This window comes from Lissotriton helveticus, chromosome 11, assembly GCF_964261635.1.
Source record: "Lissotriton helveticus chromosome 11, aLisHel1.1, whole genome shotgun sequence".
NCBI classification, from domain to species: domain Eukaryota; kingdom Metazoa; phylum Chordata; class Amphibia; order Caudata; family Salamandridae; genus Lissotriton; species Lissotriton helveticus.
Genome location: NC_136072.1, coordinates 73,620,337 through 73,642,511, shown reverse-complemented (window position 1 = coordinate 73,642,511; position 22,175 = coordinate 73,620,337). Strand labels below are relative to the sequence as shown.

General features: G+C 42.7%; 1 protein-coding gene across 2 annotated transcripts in view; it reads left to right on the top strand.

Annotated features, from left to right (window-relative positions):
- Positions 1–22,175, top strand: part of LOC144790639 (dehydrogenase/reductase SDR family member 4-like) — a 141,725-nt gene that overhangs the window by 102,073 nt on the left and 17,477 nt on the right. For both annotated transcript variants that reach the window (XM_078665370.1, XM_078665371.1), the window contains exons 5-7: positions 7,196–7,266; positions 7,941–7,992; positions 13,106–13,240. In XM_078665370.1, the coding sequence (XP_078521496.1) occupies positions 7,196–7,266; positions 7,941–7,992; positions 13,106–13,240 (258 nt within the window). The remainder of the gene's footprint in view (positions 1–7,195; positions 7,267–7,940; positions 7,993–13,105; positions 13,241–22,175) is intronic.

Sequence of the window (22,175 nt, the reverse complement as noted above, 5' to 3'; positions counted from 1 at the left end):
TATTGAAATAGAAGAAAACATGCCTTCATAGATAATAAATTGACAGAATTAACTAAAAGGGTTCAATAGGTAAGAACAACAATATAATAAATATGCCTTGTAAAAAATCAGAAACAACAGAGAGGTAACACATTCATGGCGCTTTGAAATGTTCATACAAAGTACAGTTGGTAGTTGAAACATAACTGTTAGTATGTTTAAGAAAAGATGACAATGGTAACCATAATAATTGAGTATTATGAGATACAGAGTATTGAAAGAAATAAATAGTATCTATTTTATGATGAGAACAAATGCAATTCCACATACCATTGTATGATAGGTAAGATGAACATTTCCAATTAAAACCAATTTGTTGAAACAATAGTGCAAACAATTATAAAGTAATTTACAGTTAGGGAAGGAGGCCTAAACATCAGCAGTTAAAGTTCCTAAAAAGAGAAGGAAAATGTTAAAAGAATGTGGTATATTAAAAAACTTTTTTGATTTGAGACCAAACTTTATACCAAAATGAAAGAGTGTGAGGACATCTAAACAGCATATGCATGATATCACTGTTGGGAAACTTACAAGACCAGCATTGAGATGAGTTACCCGTTGCAAATTTGGAACATAGAGCATCATTACAATACCGTGTGGTCAGACTGCAGACCACTATCGTGGTGGTCAGGAGAGTACCGGACGGGCAGTCAGTGGTCTGACTGGCGCAGTACGATGCGACCGCCATGATAGTGGTAGGAAACTGCTCCATACCACAATGGTTTGTGCTGCGGCTGTTGAAAAGGCCTGTAGCACAAGCCGCCATGGTATAGAGCACCTCCTGCACCTCCATGCACCATGTGCTATGCACCATGTGCTGCATGGCACACTGTGCATGGAGGTGTGTGTGGGCACCACATGTGCCTCCAATACCACTACACTGTTTCCCACGAGGAACTGGGGTCCTGTTTGGGGGTCCCAAAACCCATTTCCGACAGCCTTATCATGGTTGACTATCTAACATGAAAGTCCTGTCGGGAAGGGGTATCATAATCCGGATGGCGGTGCCTGTCTCGGCACTGCCTGTTGTCTGGACTACAATTCTGACCACCGCTCCATCAGGATCTGAGATCCTGAAGAAGGTGTCGGTCTTCCCTCCAACAGCTTCTAGTTCGACCCCCGGTATTGTAATCTGGCAATCAGAATGATGGCTGCTGGTCGGACCAGCACCTCCGGGCTGTCGGTGGCAGTCCGACTGACAAAAAATCATCCCCATTGTGTGGGGGTAAAGTAAAGTCTATGGTAAAGAAAAAACTGAGTCTGAGTAACACTAGCTGTTCTAGAGATTTTATAAATAGTTGACCAAATTCTGTTTCAGAAGGAAATATGCCAGTTCACTCCAATGTCTTTATCTCAAAGGAGTTTAGGTTTGGAATTGTTTGAGTTAAAGTTGTGTATGAAATAGTTTTCTAAATAACAGATGCTTTAGGGAAAGCATTGAGACGTTTGGTAAGGTCTGAAGTATGTGATATGGAAAGAGGGGTGTCTTGTAAAGATAAAAAAGTATAAAAGACTGAATGAATAAGTAGCTACAAACAGGTATGGAAAGAGAGGGGGCACTGGAAAGCGTGCTGAAATTGGAGAAAGGATATAGGTGCATTGTTTTAAAATTATTGTGCAACCCATTTAATAGGTTTAGACCTCCTAGAATGCCATACAATTGGTCTGTTATTAATTTTAATAAATGTATTATGCCATATTGACATATTGAAGTAAATAGGACGTGTTAACTCAAGGGTAACAAAAGGAGACTTTGCCAATGAAGCAGTATGTAAAAAAAGAGCGGATTTAATAAGAGACGTTTTATAAGAAAAAGAGAGAGCATCTTTTGGGCAAAGGGATGAAGGAGAGCTTTCTCCACATCAAATTATAAAGGAGAGAATAGTGAGGTGGAGTTGGAGTTGGAAATCCAAAAGGAGGCCTAATGTAGACAAAAAGCTTTATGGTAGCGATTACAATTTGGGAAATTGAACCCACCTTCAAGTTCTAATTTCTGTAAGAGAGAGAGAGAGAGAGACTCTTACTTCCTTAGAAAGCATAGCGTTTATTATCTTAAAGGTAGTATTGGGAAACAAGTCTGGCATTATAGAAATAAGAGAAAGTACAAGAGGAGAAATCATAATTTTAATCGAATCCAGATGGCCAAACCAAGACAAAAATAAAGGATTCTAACGAGAATGCATGTTCTCAATTTTATTAACCAGTTCCTTAAAGTTAATTTAAATGAATTCATAAATTGATTTTGTAAACCAAATACCAAATTTAATTTTATAGGATGATGCCCACTGAGAACCAGCTTTTATAAAACAATGTGTGAAGGTGTATTTGTTTAGGGGAAGAATTGCATTTTATCTTTGTTGATTTTATAACCTGAAATGTCAGAGAAGAGGGCTATTCCTTTAAGTAGTGCAGCTAAGGATGTTTTTGGGGACGAAAGTAGGAGGAGAACATCAGCTGAATAGGCTGATAGTTTTAGATGGTGATCTCCATATCGAAAACCTGAGATGGACGAATTAAGGCATAAACAGGAAAAGAAAGTAAGAGGGCAAGGCTGAATAATAATGGGGAAAGAAAATAACCTTGTTGAATACCTCGCAGTAGGAGAAAATATGGGGAAACTACACTGTTAACAAGGACAGATGTGCTTGGGGCGTGATACAGAAAAGAGATTAGAGCTATGATTTTAGGCCCAAAACTATGACAGGCTTAAGTTTCAGCATACAATCCAAATTGATCCTGTCAAATGCTTTCTCTGCATCTATTGTAATTGCAGCAAGATGGTTTTGAGGAGAGGAGATTTACTAAGTATATTAACCGCATGCGTGCCAGCGGTTTTCCCGCTGCGCGCTGCGATTTTTAAAAAAACGCGTTACGTGACGAGCTCAGCTCGTCATCAGCGTAGCGCAGGTTACGCCCATGACGAGCTGAGCTCGTCATCAGCCCCGAAGGGGTTAAGGAATAATCTAGGGTTATTTTATGCTAATCTACATTTTATAAATCCAGATTGCTTCTTTCCGAAAAGATGCGGAAGAAAAGATTCTAAACTGATTGCTAAGAGTTTTACGAAAATGTTATAATCTGCATTCACTAATGAAATAAGTCTATCATTTTTACATAAAGTTGGATCCTTGCCTTCTTTATGAATCAAACAGAGTGTAGCTACTTGAAAAGTGGTGGAAGCAGAAACAGAATCAATGAAGTGACAGAACAAACGTGATAGATGAGAAAGGTAATAACGGAGAAATTTAGAAACAATTCTAAAGTAAAGCCATCCGGTCCTGGAGGTTTGCCTTTCTTTATGGAGTGTAATTAATGCTTTGGAAAGCTCCTTAAGGGTAAGTTTCCTCTCCAAAGAAGCAAAATCCAAATGAGAGGGAACAGAGTTAGGCATCTGTTGTAAATAGTCGGCAAAGTGAAAAAGTTGTACTGTATTTTCAGGAGTATATAAAGATTAAGAGAAATTGACAAATTAATTTAGGATACCTTTGTGTTTAGTGAGTGAGGCGCCTGGTGAGTCAATTAAGGAATGTATCTGAAGTCTTTGTTTTCTTAGTTTGAGATAATTAGCTAGTCATTTTCCAGCTTTATTTTTCCCACCATAATATCGAGCATTACAAAATGGAGGAGCCATCATTAGTGGATAGAGTATTAAAGAGTCATTTGGCATTAAGTACATTTTGAAGATCGGTATTCAATTTAGATGAAAAACACTTGTGTACTAAGACTTTAGTAGAGTATTGTAACACTGTATATTCACGTTTTCAAACGTTCTTTTGTTTAGATACATAGTCAATGATAATACCACATGCTGCTGCTTTGAAAGTGTCCCATAGTAAAGGAGGAGGGGTGGAAGGAGTGTCATTAATGACAAAGAATTCAGAAGCAAATGAGATAAAGGAAGTGGAGAATTGCACATCCTTTAGCAATAAGTTATTAAATCTCCATCCATGAGAAACTGGGGGCAGGGGACAAAGTCCAGATTTTTGATAATGATGTGAGAGGACTATGGGACTAATTGAGGATTGCATTATGTGTTATGTTGAAGTTTAAGAAACAAAAATGTGATCTATTCTTGTAGCTGGACCATAAGAGACAGTGGTATTGAATAGTTTGTGCATTTTACGAGGACAGCACTGGACTTGGGATTGTCTATCCAAAAAAGGATCCATAATTTGGTTACAATCCCCTCCTAGGATAAAGTGTGTGTAGTTATATTGAATACATTTGTGAGCTATTGCATTCCAAAAGTATAATCAGGTTGTGCTGGGGCTTTAATATTGAAACCAGTTAAAGAAATTGTATTGATTAAAAGTTGAATAACAATCCATCTGCCCATATCATCTTGTTCTAGTGAGGGTACTACAAGGTCTAAAGATTTCCTACATATAATAATAACAGTTCTTTTAACTGAAGGTGTGAGACACAAACACAAAGCCAACCTAACCACGATTGATTTTAACAAGTCTAATGGTCGTTCATTTTGGACACAAACAAATACAGTCGAGGTAGGTGCGATAGTGAAAAAAACTTTCCAAGAACAGCACGGTAACGCCTCCACTAATATCATGCAATTTTTTGAGGCACAAATGAGGAAGATAAAAAACTTAAGCTCAGTATCCTCTAGCCGATGTAGAGTGAATCAGGTTCCCCCTATCCTATACAAACATTTTTCCACAGCCGTGCAACAGGAAATTAATCGCCTAAAGCAAGTTAGATGCCGCTATAAATTAAGAGCAAGGAGAGATGAGATGGATGCCAAATGGATTGGGTTGAGAGAAGCAGCAAAAGCCAAAGATTCAAAAAAGTATTGGCACCTGATCGCAGAGTATTGCAACTCCAGACAGAGGGCACTCCCGATTCCGATCCCAGAAAGTGAGTGGGTGGACTATATTTCTTTATTATATAAACTTAATAGCTCAGTCCCATTTCAGATGCCTGTAATAGAGGAGGCTGGTTGTGGCGATTATGGTCCCCCATCAAGGGCTGAAGTGATGGGTTACATAAAGAACGCTAGAACCTCTGGTGCTCAAGGCCCAGATGGTATACCGATCATGCTAATTAAACGGGATCCAGTCGCATGGGGAGCTTTCCTGGTGCCACTGTTTAACTTTTGTTTTCAATCGATTAGCATTCCCTCATCTTGGAAGGGGAGTATCATAGTCCCGCTGTATAAAAAGGGCTCAAAAAGGTCACCTACTAGCTTCAGACAGATCACGCTGCTGGACGCTGCGGGCACATTATTTGCAAAAAGTATACTTCAGCATTTGCAGGAGTGGGCCCAAGACCAGAACATCTTACCGGCAGAACAGGCAGGCTTCAGAAAGAACCACGGAATGCTGGATAACATCACGGTCATTCAGACTATTGTGGAGAAATATGTTTTTTCAAAAGGCATGTTGGTCTACACAGCTTTTATTGATTTCTCCACGGCGTTTGACAAAGTGGATCGTCAGACGCTGTGGAGAAAGCTCTCTCATCTTGGTATGCCACACCATCTCCTGGGCCTCATAATAGAATTACACACAGACACTTGGTGTCAAGTGATGATGGGTGGCTCGCAGGGGCTTTCCTGAAGGATTAATACACATAATGGCCTCAAGCAGGGTTGCCTGTTGGCCCCTCTTTTGTTCTCTTTTTATATTTATGACCTCCCCGAGAAAGTAAAGTCAGCGAAGGGGGATGCCCCTAGAATTGGTACAATGTCTATTGGCACTTTACTATATGCAGATGACGTTGAAATTTTTCATCTAAACCCCATTGGTTTTCAGCGTCGTCTGGATGCCTTGACTAATTATGCGGAAGAGCATTGTTTGAAAATCAACATTGCCAAGAGTAAAAATTTTAGTCTTTCGCAAGAAAGGTCTTAGAATAAGGAAAGGGTATAAGTGGCTATTGGGGCAGGAAGAACTTGAATTGGTCAATGTGTACCTGTATTTGGGGAAGGCTTTTTCAAAAAACGGGCGCGACTCAGAGCACATCAACCGGTTTGTTGGTAAGGCCGCCTCCCAGGCTGGAGCTCTAAATAGATTTTATAAGACCTGTGGGAGACGTCATTTTAATCATGTTCTGTCAGTGTTTAAGGTTAAAATTCCCCCGACTTTCCCCTATGCTGCAGAAGTTTTGGATAGGAATTACTGGCTCTCTTTTGAAAAGGCTGAAGGCCGGTTTTTGCGTCAAATTTGTAATTTAAATTCCATGGCAGCCCCACATGTTCTTCGTTTGGAATTCCATTTAGTTTCTTCTTACATTTCTTCTCTGGCAGCGGTCCTGAGGTGGGGGAACTCTCTCTGTTGGGGGGATGAGGGCACTTTAAGGGCCGCTTTGAAACTGGAAATTTTTGTAAAATTAAAAGAGAAATCAGCTTTTTTTTAGATCATTTGCCCATGCAAACCATCTATTTGGGCTCAATTTAAATAGTGACTCACCCATGCCAAAGCCTGTACTGAAGTCTTTTTTAAAGAGGTCTGTAAGCACGATTAGTACAGCAAGAGATATAGCTTTAAGTCATCCTAAAGTTCGTAACGAGGTGATCCGTGTGAGTGCGACGGGGAGCGGACCCCAGCCCTATCTCTCATGGAATGGAATCCGGCCAAACCATGTGCCACTTTCACTCATACACCATACTTTCAACAAGGATCCAGCCAGTTCAAAATTGTCTAGAATAGAATATTTTGTCTCATTTGCTCCCTGTGACTTGCACATCAACCCTCTGAGTTAAATTAAATCGAGAGAGATTACAAGGGGCTATTTTGCTTGCATGAACAGTTACAATTAACCTCAGGACATGGGTAGGTTATAAACTCAATATACCTTATCAGTCAATCAAATCATAACTCCATATTTCGACAAACCATCACTCACCTCTTCTGCATCTACCAGATGTGGAATCTGATTCCACAAGCCTGGTATCATTCAAATCATGTTTACCAGTGGTTACCCCGAGTGGAATCAGAAATATCACCAGACCCAAGTCAGTGGGGCTGGATAAGTCTGTGATCTTTGATTAAACTAGCCCTGCTAGATTACTCAGGACTTCACCCACAATGGTGATTATGCATACATCCAACAAATGCCAATAATATGGAAGAGTTCACCATTTATACAATAAGACAACAGATAAGCACCAACAATGTTTTCTTATTGTCGTGTATTTCAGATTTTACACTTAAATGTGAAGTCAATGTTTCTCTTGGTGAAGGAAGTCTATCCTCACATGCAGAAGCGTGGGTAAGTATTACTAAGCCTGAGAAATAATGGAGTGAATACATCTAGGAGTAAAAGTGCTGCTGGGGCCAAGAGTGAAAGTGGTAACTAATATCTTCAAATATTATAGAGAGGCGTATTGAAATGAACTCTGAGTGCTAATGCTAGAGAGGCATATTAAAATTAACTGTGAGTGCTGTAGAGTGGGCATAGCTGGAAATGGATCTTAGAAGCTGGGGCCCTTAGGTGGTTGAGTGGAAATAGGGAGGGGCAGGAAAGAGGGGAGTTAAAAGGAGGCTGCAGGAGTATATGATGAATGATCAGGAAAGAGAGATATGAAAGAGTATGTGAGATGAGAGCGACAAACAATTGAGGGGAATTGAAATGTCAATGAGATGATGTGGAGCAAATCAATATATGTGACTGAGAGAGAGAGCATGGCATTGAGGGAGCAAAGCAATAAACAAAGAGAGAGAGGAAAAGAATTTAAAAAAAGGACTCAGTACATATTTCCCATATAATTATATAGACTATTCAAAGCACCTTTAAAGGCCATTGTTAGTCATAGGGGATCACCCAAGAAACAACTATCCTGATAATGAGAAGTGAAGTAATTGTTTCCTTTTAACTCAACAATTGAATGTCTATATTTGTTTTCCCATCTCCTCACAAAGATCCTGTGTCCATTTCTCTTTCAGGGGCGGAGCCATCGTCCTGACTTCATCCGTAGTTGGCTTTGCAAATATTCCTGTAAGTAAAGTTCAAAGGTGTTACAATAGAGATGTTCAACTCTTTCATTCTCTTTGTCATTGATTTTCCTGGAACCAGACTAACTTACTTTGGGGTCAATCATGCACAACAGCACTTGTCTTTTCATCAACTTGTTGATCCCCAGTCTACCCATCTCCATCTAATAATCATAATAAATAGTGAAGTCTCAGTACCATTGAATCATCTTTCCATGCTAAATATTGTCAAAAGCTATCTCTAAGTAATGTAGAAGACCATGATAAGTTTGCTCACCTTCAAAATACGAGAAATCTAAAGATTAGCACTCTTGTACACTCAATTCACATAACACACTAAAGGTTGCAGACACACCTCTTCTATCAAGCAAATGTATGCTAGAGGTACATGCCAGATGTTTGAAGACAAGAAAACCTTTCAAGGTAGTTAATCCTGATTTCTCGCCTGCCACTGCCACCTTTATCCTAAATGTTGGAACTCCCATATCTTATAATATGCAATACACACACTGACACCATCAGTCTATTGCCATTATGCCATTCACAAAATAATTGCAATACTTTATGATATTCCTGGTAATTTCATATAAAACATAGGGCCCGATTCACAGAATGAACTTAAGACTAAATCCGAAACTTACTACTATTTGGTATTCACAGAATGCAATTACTACTTTCGGGATTGACAGAGTCAACATACTGCTTTCGGGATTCACAGAATAAACTTACTACTTTCGGTATTCACAGAATTGATTTAAGAGAACTAACTCTAAGTCCGAACTCGGGCCGGAAATTCCGGCCCGGAGGCGGAGCTTCCGGCTTGGGGCGGAGCTTCCGACCCGGAGGCGGGGCTTCCAGCCAAGAGGCGGGGCTTGTGGCTTGGAGGCAGAGCTTCCGGCTCGGAGGTGGAGATTTTAGCCATGGCTGAAATCTCCACCTCTGGGCCGCAAGCTCCGACTCCGGGCCGGAAGCTTTTTCAAAAAACTATCAAAAACTCTTTGAAGAAAAAGAAACCTTATTTTTTTTGCTATCTTTACACTCTTTCCGTTGAGCTGTTATGAGAAAGACTTTTGCTTTCAGTCAGACTAGTAACTGCTTTCCTGTTAAGTTGTTCCATCCTTATTTTACCAAACACATTAGCACAGTGTTGTGATGGAGTAATCCATCTGCCTAGATCTAAATCAGGACCTTATTCTCTTCCCTTCCTACCCACCCTCAGCACACAGGTGATGATGACAAAGATCACAGACTCCTCCAGACCTTCAAACAACAAATCTTATTTCTATTAAAATACTCCTTGATTCTTTCGGCACACCTTTCTTTGGTCCAGCAGACATTTCACATCCAGTATCCAGGGAGCGGGCCTCTGCCCGTGCAATGTTTCCTTTACTTGCTCATTGGATGAGAAAACCAATGGATAAAGCTGACTGTAATAAGGCGCCCCAGATCGTTGCTACCGAATAAACAACTGGTCACTCCTGATGTAGATCTAGCAATGGCTGTTTTGTTTCCAAGAAATGCAATGATTTCAAGAAGGCAATCGATAAGGCACTACCATTTTAACAGGATACATTATTGGATGTCTTAGCCCCGCTAATTGAGATAATGGAAACAACTGAAGGCACAGTGCTTACAGTTGTTTCAGTAAATCAACCTATTCTCCAAGATTGGAGTTTGGAGTCAGCGGGCTATGTGTCTTTTAGGCAAAGTGAAGGCAGCCATCTCGGCTGAAATATGTAAAACTGTGGTATTCCTTACAGTGGATTTCATTTTGGGGATTAATCCCAAATTGTCAGTAATGGCAGAAAAGGGTTGGTACCAGAAGCAGATGGCCATCTGTTTGGGCCTCATTTTTCTAAAGACATTTCTGCTTGTATGCAAACATTTACTTCATTCGATAAGGCAAAGCAGAACCTGAAAAACATTTTTCCCTCATGTTTTTCAAAGATTGAGATAGAGCTTGCTCGTCCATCTTTCCTCAGCAGAGCACATTATGCCCTTCAATCTATGCCCCCAGAGCAGGCCCTAATGCAGGTGTTAGTGACACAGAAGGGTATTCATGGTTCTTTCCTCAACCTGGCAGTTAATACTGAGGAACATTTCAATGGGCAGAGGAGCTTGTACCAAACCAGGTCATATCAATTGAATTCTTCTTTCCCCATGAAAGTTGGGTGGACGTCTCCCCCTCTTTTTCCACAATGGGAGGTTCATCACATCAGACCAATGGGTTCCACACAATATTAAAGGGTACAAAGTAGAATTTTACTTTCTGCCAGTACAATTAAATCATCCTTGTCTAATGGTCTTCTGTGTACTGGAAAAAGAATTTGATTTTGTAAGAGATTTGCAAAAGACGCAATTCAAAAAAATCCAATCACAAAGGTTTCCAAAACAATCTTTTCTTGATCAGAAAAGCAGATGAAGGCTATCGTCCTGTCATAAATGTAAAACTTGTATACAACTTTGTGCTTTACAGGCACTTCAAAACAAATGAGATGCATTCTTTAGAGATTCGCTTCAAATAGGGGACTGGATGGTGTAGATAGAGCTCAAAGATGCTGATCCATTAATTCCAATTCATAAGTTATACACTCATTATCTGTTGTTTCTGTGAAAAGGAATGACATTCCAGCTAAAATCACTTCCTTTCAGTCTATCAACAGCCCTTTGGTGTTTCACTAAGAACCTGAAACTAGTGGTTGCACTTTTGAGATTGCACTGGATGAGACTAATAATTTACCATGAAGACATGTTATTCATTGCCAATTCCAAAAGCCTTTTGTTCTCTTCAATTTAATGGATATTCTCACTTCCCTAGAGCTAGGGTTTTGTGATGAATCAGAAGAAATCAATTGTGGTTCCATCCCAAGTGACTGAACTTCCAAGTTTGATTATAGAATCCAAGAAATCAGCACTTTTGCCCACAAAAGAAAATCATGCTAATAAAAAAAAAGAGATTCGGACCATTCACAAGCTAGACAAGTTTTCCCTTTGATGATTTGCAAGGGTAGTAGTTTTATTATCGGCATCCCGCTCCCTTTCATTATCAGATACTTCATTGTCTAAAAGCCCCTAATCTACGCAAAGCCCTCTCTTGTTCAGCATTAACTTCCCTTTTGCAAGAGGCAAAGCAACATTTGGAGTGGTAGCTCTCTCAGCTGAAAGCCTGGAAAGGAAATTCCATGTTGGCTGGGCTCCAGATATCATATTAGAGTCGGATGCAGCAGAACAAGTTTGGGTGCTACTAATAGTAGCAGAAGGAAAATTGAGTCTAAAGGAATCACAATATCACATAAATTACTTACAACGTCTTCGCAGTCAAAAACCTAGCTCCAGCCAAAGTAAATTGTTTTTCTCCATATGAACAATATCCTGCAGTCCGATATATCAACAAATTAGCAGGAGTAAGATGCAAGGGATTGGCAGATTTAGCTAAAACCTTTGGCTCAAGTTGTCCCACAACAGAAGCAATTTACATCAACATCTCAAAGGTTTTCTACAAAATCCTCCATAGATGTGGATCTCTTCAGATAGTATTTACATCACGTCTCAATCTCAATCTTCCGTGCTTCTTCAGCTGAAGGCACGATATGGAAGCAGAAGCATGGATGCTTTTCTGCAACCATGACAATCAATTCTAGCATATTCTTTCCATCCATCTGCAATGATTCTCAGGACCCTACTTTATGTCAGAAGGGAGTTAGCCTCCACAGTATTGATAGCACTTCCAGGTATTGGCCCTTCCAGGTATTGTTTCCTTAACTGCTAGACCACTGGAGACTTCCCAAAATTGCTCTTGTGTATCGTTGCCTTCTATTTGGTTCCCAGGGTCAAACTCATTAGTTGGTTTCCAAAGGTCATCTTCTTGTCATTGTTTAGAAACGTTTCAGGTCAGCCCAGAAAATCCTGGGCTCCTTCCGCTCTATCAAAGTATAAATATATCTGGACAGTCTTGGTTAGCAGGTGTATGGAAAGGAATATTGATCCCCTATCAGTTCTTTCAGCAGAAGTAGTACATTTTCTACTTTCTCCTTTTCTTTCGGGAAAAGCTTAAAGGATAATCAACTCTTATCGGTCAGATAATTCTGTTGGACAAATCCTGGAAAAATGAGGACCAGCAGGCAAACATTTTTAATTATGTAGAGCTTTAAAATCAATTTGACCTCAATTTCCACCAAAGCTGAATATCCAGCTATCTTGGATGTAAAAGTGGTGTTCTTGTTAATGTTATCTTGGCGAAACAATGAACTGTCATATTTAAAACATTTATCAGGTAGGTTAACTATGCTTTTGTGTCTCTTATCATTTGGAAGAATATCTGATGTCAGGGCTTTAGATATAGATAACACATTCTTTTCTCCTCAAGGTGTTATATTGTATGTCACAAGACGCACAAAACAAACTCCTCTTCCATTTTTAATCCCACTTTCCAAAACTTTACACAATTATATGTTGTTTCATGTCTGTGTTTCTTGAAGCTCAAATTGTTTATTTTAACACAAATATTAGGGAGTTTGCTGCTCTGCAGAGATGATTATATGATTATAAGTAGCCTTCTTACTAGTTGGTGTTTGTTCTTTTGAAGTCACTGGCACTCTGCCCTGCTAACCTCATTATACACATTTATGTTGAAAACAGTAATGAGCTTCACATCCACGTCTTTAATAGAATTCAAGCCTGTCCCTTTAGTGGGAGAAAATTCTATTATTTGCAAAGTTGTTAGCTGTCCAAGGTGAAGAGCCTGCATTGAGTATCTGCTGTCATCAAACCAGTAGGCAGTGCTTCCCATGAAGGGCTGGATGCCCCAATGGTACTTGTACAATGCACTATTGTATTGAGGCACTGTGAAAATGAAAGAAGCAGAGTTCTGCTGTACCATGCCGGCCTCCATCCCTTCTTTCACTATTGTGCACAATGAAAAGCTCACATGAAACAAGCTTTACTGTTTATTATCCAGTGAACTATGTTAAAAAAAACTTTGTGCTTGGTACATCCAGATCAGTGCAAGGAACTAAGTGGGCCCAGTCTGTTTACTACAGATCTGGCTCTGATATTATATGTAAAAAGAGGTCAACTTGCTCATGGTATGTAAAACTTGACTTATCTTTGTTTCTCAGACTATTGGCCCCTACAGTGTCAGTAAAACAGCTCTGAATGGCTTAACCAAGGTCCTGGCCCCTGCTTTAGCACCCATGAATATTCGGCTGAATGCCCTGGCACCTGGCGTTATCAGAACAGAATACAGCAGATCTGTGAGTATAACTTAAAAATTAACAATGACTAAAGAGGGGCTGGACATGCAAGCTGGCATGAAGTGATGATGTGAGTGAAGCAGGATTTGTTAGGGCAAATATTACTGTCTTAATGTTAAATAATTTTACATGATGTTGTTAGTGAATGATTCCTGTGTAGGACTCATAAATTGTGCTTCAGGGCTAAGAAGAAGCGACATCTATCTGCCCATGTTTGTGTCACATGCACAACCTAGAATCCTTTTATTTACCCTGAAGGTGCCATCATAGCTGCATGCACTGAACCCAGCTAGGGTAGTGGGGATGAATGAATGAGTTTTATGTTAAACTGTTTGAGTACTTAAAATCAATATAGTAAAAAGGATAATTTACCCATTGCCTCCCCACCTGTGAAATTTTGAAAAAGTGACAACAGGTCAGCAAGTCAACAGCAATTGTTTGCTCGGTTCATTTTAGTGCCATCTCCTCTTCCCCAATAAAATAGGATAATAAGTCTTTTTAGAGAGGGTGGGAGAGGAGTACCCTCCTTAAAGTTGCAACCAAAGGATGGTCTCTTAGGTCATGTTCCTTATATCCCCTGTGTTTGTTTTGGTATGTCTCATGCAGTTTATTTCGGCTATCACAGCACTCATGTACAAACCGGCATGAGAGCTGGCACAATTCACCTTTGAAGCAGCAGGTGATGGCACTCCTGCAGGATCCTATATTTAAAATTCCAAATTTTGGCTGGAACCACAATTGCCTAAACTCCCACAAATGCAGATCACATGAATCAGAGTCTCTTCTGCTTTGACACTATGTCTGCACAGTTTGTTTCTTTTATGATTTCATCGTCCGAACCAATAGTTTCTCAATGGCAGCAAACCAAAATGCCATCTCGTGAGATGGATCTTTGCTCTCATTGAGAGAGTCGAGCACAAATATGTAGGGAACCAACCTAGGGAGTATAGTTCCAATGCCCAACTGCCATGTTTTTCCACTATCGATCTTTTCAATTTGCCACTGAAGATAGAGCCTTTGCATTCTTCATTGCGAGTTTGGCTATGGTGTTTGTTGGGAGACTGGAGTCAACTATGTTCTCTGGTTCCAGACTCTGGATGGCCTTCCTAAGGTAAGTCTCCCATTCAGACTCAGACTCCTGGAGTTTCTTCTATAGCAACTGCATTAGGGTACTAGGTATGACTCTTTGTAATTTTGAGCAACATGCTACCAATGTCACCTGCAGGACTAAGGTTTGCTTCAAGCTGTTAAATTCCGGCCTAATTTGGGCATGGCCGGTACACTCTGGCAAAGAAAACAGTTTCCTATAATGCGCTACCTGCAGTTTCTCTAATAGCTCAAATGGTCTTCCACAGACAATACACCTTTCTTAAGGAATTTCCTGCCAAATATAATCGTTTTTGTTTTCTCCAGGTTGAATTGGACTGAGGTGTTTAGGGTTCTTTGTAAGCCAACTTGAGTATGGTCCAGGATTACCATATCATGTATTGTAATATTAAGATTTTCCAGTCAGCTAGGTGCGGGTACGTGCTCTGTTGTTTATCAGGTTGCTTTGCAGATCCTCCATATAGAGATTAAATAGTAGAGGAGCAACAATGCATCCTTGTTTGAGGCCTTTATCTGGGTAGATTTTTCCTGAAGTTGCAAAATTTTATGTCAATTTAATTTTTACCCAAGTCTCGCTATATAGGGACTCCAAGGCTCTAAGTAGGCCTGAAAGAATCCCCCAACCATTCAACTTGGCCCACAGACTTGCTCTTGGCACGTTGTCGAAAGCGTTGGAGAAATTAATAAATGCTGCTTATAATGATGGGGCCTTTGGCCGAGTCAAGTCATTTAAGAGTCTGGCATATCCTTTTTCCTCAGCATCCAAAAGTACTATCATCATGTAGTTGCTTGTCACTTGTCGGTTGCCCTTCTTATATACTGGGACCAGGATAGACCCTCTCCAGCGGTCTGGGATTGAGCCTGTGCAAAACAGTTGGCGTATACAAGTGTCAATATTTGGGCCCACAGGGAAACATCTTCTTTAAAGATGGCAGTAGGCACATCGTTGGGGCTTGAGGCGCCTGACCCTCTAAATTTGGTTAACCTTTGTTGAACAGTTTTTGCACTGGGACATTGACAGATACCATCTGGAGGCTTAGTTTCCCTTGTGAGGAGAACACTCTTTGCTGGAGTCCCCATGTCTGTATCACCGGCTTTGCGGGTCATCTTACTTAAAACTGCGTTAGTTGCAGCTGTTTCTGGAAAGCCCATTTTCTGCTGGTGCACTTGAATTTCTGATCATACCTGGGCTCCCTCTTCCCTTGAAGATATTGAGCATCTTACTTAAAAGGCCTTACTTGTAGCTGTTTCTGGAAAGCCTATTCTCCGCAGGGGCACTTGAATTTCTGACCATGCCCGAGTACCCTCTTCCCTTGAAGATACTGAGCAAGAGTGATTCACGGGGTTGTTACTTTATATAATTGTTGTAAGTGTCTTCTCCAATCCATTGGAGTGATGTTGCAATTTGTGTTTCCTTTCTCTCATCGCTCTGTAAGGTTGTTAACAAGACCCCAGAATTATGTTGAGTCCCTTATTTTCATGACTATAGCAATTTTGCCCAGGTGGATTAATCTTTCTTTAACTGCACCTTTCTTACAAATTTCCTATTAGATTTTCTGAGGAGTTTGATCTTTTGTTTCTGTACCCTGTTCCGGCCTCTATTCATTTTATTGGAGCGAAGAGATTTGTTCAATTCTTTCTTCAATTTCCTTGCCTCCAGCTCCCAGTCAGCAAGCTCTTCACGTTTGGGTGATCTATCTCCCCTGCTGATATTCCTAGCGGATTCTATCACTTTTTCCCATCCTTTTTGGGGGTTTCTATGTAGATTATGGCTGTCTAAAACCCTTTTTGTCCAGTTTAAAGCCAATCAATCAATCAATCAATCAAGAATTTGTCAAGAGCACTACATACCCGTGAGGGTCTCAAGGCGCTGGGGGAAAAAAGGGGGGCGCTACTGGTCGAACAGCCAGGTCTTGAGTAGCCTCCTGAAGGTCAGCAGGTCTTGGGTCTGTCGTAGGCTCAGTGGGAGGGTGTTCCAGGTCTTGGCGGTGAGGTGGGAGAAGGATCTGCCACAGGTTGTTGTTCTTCGGATATGAGGGACGGTGGCGAGGGCGAGGGCGGCGGAACGGAGCTGGCAGTTGGGGATGTAGAAGAAGAGTCGTCTGTTGAGGTAGGCTGGGCCGGTCTTGTGGAGTGCCTTGTGTGCGTTGATGAGGAGCTTGAAGGAAATCCTCTTGTTGACGGGGAGCCAGTGCAGGTTTCTTAGGTGGGGGTGATGTGGCGCGGTACGTCGAGGATCAGGCGTGCAGAGGCGTTTTGAATGCGTTGCATTCGTTTGATAAGCTTGGCCGGGGCTCCCACGTAGAGGGCGTTTCCATAGTCGAGACTGCTACTGATGAGGGCCTGGGTGACTGTTCTTCTTGTATCTGTCGGGATCCACCTGTATATCTTGCGGAGCATGCGGAGGGTGTTGAAGCAGGAGGAGGAGACTGCGTTGACTTGCTAAGTCATGGAGAGTGTTGAGTCGAGGATGACTCCCAGGTTGCGTGCGTGGTCGGTGGGTGTCGGGGCTGCTCCCAGTGCTGTAGGCCACCAGGAGTCATTCCAAGCTTTATCCAATCGGCAACGGCCTTCATTCCTTTGTGGAGGTTGGATTTGGCGGTGAGGGGGTCCCTAGTGAAGGAGAGGATCAGTTGAGTGTCGTCGGTGTAGAAAATAATGTTGAGGTTGTGCTGTTGGGCGACTTGTGCAAGCGGGGCCATGTACATGTTGAACAATGTCGGGCTGAGGCATGATCCCTGGGGTACGCCGCAGATGATCTTGGAGGCTTCGGATCGGAATGGGGAGGTGGATGCTCTGGGTTCTGCCGGAGAGGAAGGAGGTGGTCCATTTCAGGGCCTTGTCTCAGATCCCTGCGTTGTGGAGGCGTGTGCGTAGTGTGCGGTGGCAGATGGTGTCGAAGGCGGTGGAGAGGTCCAGCAGGATGAGGGCCGCGGTCTCACCGGTGTCCAGCAGGGTCCTGATGTCGTCGGTGGCGGCGATGAGGGCAGTCTTGGTGCTCTGGTTGCTGCGGAACCCTGACTGGGATGGGTCCAGGATGCTGTTCTCTTCGAGGTATCAGGTTAGCTGTCTGTTGACGATCTTCTCGATGACCTTGGCTGGGAACAGAAGCAGGGACATGGGCCAGAGGTTCTTGAGGTCTCTTGGGTCCGCCTTGGGTTTTTTGAGTAGGGCGTTGATTTCGGCGTGTTTTCAGTTTTCTGGGAAGGTTGTGGTCTCAAAGGAGATATTGATGACGTTGCACAGGTGGGGTGAGATGGAGCTGCTGGCTTTGTTGAAGATGTGGGGCGGGTGTGGGTCTGACAGGGAACCGGAGTGGATTGTGTTTATGGTCTTGATGGTGTCATCCATGTTCACTTTGGCCCAGGCTGGCAGGGGGTCATGTTCGATGGTGTGCGGGGTGTCTGGAGTGTCCATGTCTGCTGGGGCTATCTGGTGCCGTGGATGTCATTGATTTTGCGGCAGAGGATGGTGGTGAGGGAGTCACATAGAGCTTGCGACAGCGGGATGTCGTTGGTGTTGGAACTGGAGTTGGAGTTCCTTTACGATGTTGAAGAGCTCTTTGCTGTTGTGTGCATTGTTGTTGAGGCGGTCTTTCAATGAGGTCCTTTGGCAGACCTGATGAGTCGATGGTGTTTGCGGATGGAGTCTTTGTGGGCTGCGAGGGTGTCCAGTGTCTTTTCATTGTGCCGTTTCTTCTCTAGTTTCCGGCAGGTTCGCTTGGAGGCTAGGACTTCTGGGGTGACCTAGCTAACCCTCTTGCTGGTATCTCTGTGGGGGGGGTTTCTTCAGCGGGGCGAGGGTGTTTGTGCAGTCCTCGATCCAGCATCTGAGGTTGCAGGTGGCGTCGTCGATGTTGGAGGTGTAGGTGGGTGGGCTGAGAGCGAGGTTTGCGTGTAGTTGGTCTTCCGTGATTTTGCTCCAGCAGCGACGGGGGATCCGTTTGGTGCAGTGGTGTGTGGTGGGTTTCTGGAAGGTGAAGAGGATGCAGTGGCGGTCGTTCCAGAGGAGTTCGGTGGTGTGGTTGAAGGCGACGTGGGAGCTTGAGGAGAAGACGGGGTCGAGCGTGTGGCCGGCGGAATGAGTAGGGGTTGTGACGAGCTGCCTCAGTCCGAGGTTGGAGAGGTTGTCGATCAGGGTGGTGGAGTTGCTGTTGTTGTTCTCAAGGTGAAAGTTCAGGTCTCCGAGGAGGATGTAGTCGGTGTAGGTCAAGGCGTGCATCGCTGATGAAGTCGGCAATGGAGTCGCTGATTTGGAATCGGGGTCCGGGGGGTCTGTAGATGAGGGTACCTCTGAGGGTGGTGTTGGGGTCTGTGTGGATCTGGAAGTCGATGTGTTCCGCGGTGTTGAGAGTGCCGTCGGTGTTGGTCAAGACCCTGACTCTGTTCTTGTGGATGATGGAGATTCCTCCTCCGACTCCGTTGGTGCGGTCTCTGCAGGTGATTTTGTAACCGTCTGTTTAGGCTATGGCGATGTCGGGTGCGGAGGAGACATTCATCCAGGTCTCTGTCAAGAAGGCGACGTCCGGGGATGATGTGTCGAGCAGGTCCCAGAGCTCAACGGCGTGGTTGCGTGCAGAGCGGGTGTTCAGTAGGATGCATCGGAGGTGGTTAAGGTTTTTCTTGGCGGGTGGTTCGGCGGATCTGAGGATTGTGTAGCTGCAGTTATGGCAGGTGAAGGGACCATATGTGCGTTTCGGTGTGGCCTTGATGCAGGTGTGGGTCTGTCATCCTCCGTCAATGTTACTTGTTGCACTCCACTACCATGCAATTTACTTCAGTGGAGTCATATCCTTTTGATTTCCTATCATTTGTAATCTTGGGCAACTGGGTAGATTATAGATGGTGGTGCATGAGTGTACTGCATGATTTGTGGATCTTTTTGACATTATTTTGAGGTTGTTGATGAGGTGGAAATGTTCTATAGAGTGCCATTTATGGTGCCTAATCTGTATGGGAAATGTGTGTGCATGCAGCTGGAATATTACCCTTGGTTCATTTGTTTAGGCTTCGAAGGCCTAGAGTTTACATTCTTGGGGCCATTTTTGTCCTAAGCGGGCTGTTTCGGGGATTTTCCAGTAATTTTTTCCAATCATTGGCGGTGCTTTGTCCATGAGATTGGAATTCAAATAACCTCCAATAAGATAAATCACATCCCCATGCTCTGCCCACAAACCTCTACCCTCTCCAGCCAGGTTGCTGCTGCTTACCGCTTCCTATTCAATGAGGAGTGTAGGTAGATGTTTCCAACTATAATTACATTAGGGAGGGTCCTCTGATTAGGTTTAGTTGCAGAGATTTTAGCAATAATAGCTTCTTCATTGATAGCCCAGATTTTAGAGGTGCTAATGGTCCAGTTGCTTTATATGTGAATTGAAACCCCCCTAGTTCGGTGGTCCCCACACAGTGAGGGTAAAGCCAGGGATCTATATTCAACTTGATCTTGCAAGGGCTCGTCTTCCAGCCTCCAAGTCTGCTGTAAGCGTATCACATTGTGTGTGCTTAACTCTTCCAGATCTCTTCTTTTTTTTTCCTCTCCTGATATTCCTCTCACATTTCAGAAGCATATTTTTAATTCATCGCTCTGGGGATTGGTACTCTCCTTCGCGTTAGGGGTTCGAATTCCATGATCTAGCCAGCCAGTCATTTTTGGTTCTCCATATGGGATTCAGACTGGGCTATGTTCACTTCTCTCCCCCCGTTTGGGTATTTTTCTCCCTCATGCGTGTTTATCTGCTCTCCATTAGGCCTGGTAATTTCCGTGGATTTTCATTCGATGTTGGTTGATTGCTTTTGTGCTGCTTTAACTCAGATGATCGTAGGCCATCCCTTTAGACTTTTAAATCTGATTCCCTCCTGTAATCTTGTGGGAGAAGTAAACGAGGAGCCTCCCCCCTTCTTTGTCATTCCACTTCTCTTCTTGTGTCTTTAACGTTCTTCAGTATTGAGGATGTTTTCCTACGCGGTGAGCTACTTTACCTATAACCTCTTTTTTGATGAGGGGAGGGATTAAGAACTGCTGTATATTTCTCTTTCTCATAACTGTGTAGTTTAAACCCCCAGGATGCCAACAGGGATTTACTTTGCCAGAACTTTTGTTGCTAATTTATCTTCCCTTTGGCCTATCTCGGTCAGTTTCTGGAGGTCCCCTGGTTCAGGTGGCCAAAAGGCTACATATTCAATGTCTTCGGACCTCAGGCCCCCCAGGACTGGGATTTTGGAGGCCAATCTGAGGATGTTCTGCCTGTTGAAAATATCCCATTTTCACCAGGAGCTGTATTCCAGTTAGATGGTTATTTGATGTATTATTTTTGTTAAGCTTCTAGGCAGGTGGGATCTTGAATTGTCTTGCGGACTGGACCACCCATCACTTTCCGGGTCATCTGGCAAGAATCTTGTTATATTCCTAACAACTGAGACTCTCTATGGGGCAGGTGTATTCACCTCACCTTGCGTACAAGGTGGCCTCAGCTCCTCTCTTGGATCCTAGTTTGTGTGCTTTTTCTGAGTTGAAGGGAGGTGGGCTATAATTGCTAGCTGTATTGATCTTATCTCAAAGATTTCTAATGGTTCTGCTCTTTTCAGTGTTTTAATTGGCTCACTTCTTCCCTTCTCCTCTATCTGTGTATGGGTCCTCGAGTCGATAAGGGTACTTGAAATCGATGTTTTCCAATTTCCCTGACCTTCTGTAAGAAGCTGCTCCTTTTCCTTAAGGCTGTGATCCCTAACTTCATCCTCCAAAGTGAGAACCTCCTTCTCTTCCACGTGCTTCGTCACTGTCATTCTCCACTTTTTCCTCTCCTTTCCGGTTAAACATTAAGTAAACTGGGCATGCCTAAGGAGATCTTATTAGGTCAATAGATCATTTGAATGGTCATTTTTTGTTGAATTTCTTCAGTCGTTTTTGGTTTTCTGCAATAGACCTTCCCAATTACCCACCTGCATATAGATATTATTATTGTTCTTACTATTTTTGTTGGTATTATTATTGCTATTATTCTTGGACCCCTGGTTTATAATTCCCCCCCTCTTTGTGCAGTAAGCTGTTGTTTCCTCATCTAAATTGATTTCAGCAGGATTGGTAGTTTCTGAAAGTAGGTGCATTTATACTGCCTGATTCCAGATCGGTTGGAATCGAAGTCCCAATACTCTAAGATTTCTCTTTTCGAGACATTAGTCCGTTCTGTTCTGGAATATTCTTTGCAGGCTGGCTATCCATAGGGGCTTTAGTGCACCCCCCCTAACTCCGTGGTTATGGTTCTTTCTCCACCTTCGTGGGCTGGATCGCTCTTCTCCTGTGCCTTTGAGAGGCCATCCCTTCTATTTAGGCGATGTAACTGTGACTCTTTCTTTATGCTTTTGAATAAGAAAGTATCCGAAGTCTGGTAGTTGGGCGAGTTTCTCCACTATCGGGTTGCATTGGCAACACACCGCTTTATGTTTCGCGAAATCTTGAGCCTGTTTTATAAGTTGGTTTAAATGTTCCAGCTTTGAATCAATAGTCATCGTGAAGTTGGCAAGCATTTGGTGGACCTCAATCTGGGTGTCAAATGTATCCACATGGAGTTTGCTGACCTTAGCGATTTTATATATGACTATAGCCATACTCTAATTTTCCTGAAGTGGAGGTTCGGATCGCTTTCGTTGTTCCTTTGCCATGCTGGATTCAATTTTCCAGAACATTGCATTGTCATTCGCAGCCTTGATGGAGGCAAAGGTTTTGTCATCTTTCCCCATCCATTTCATTGGAGACCACTCTCTTCTGTAGCTTTTTCCTGTTTGGCTACTTTGTGGCTGCTACTGTTGAGTCATCGGGCTTCCGGAGGCTG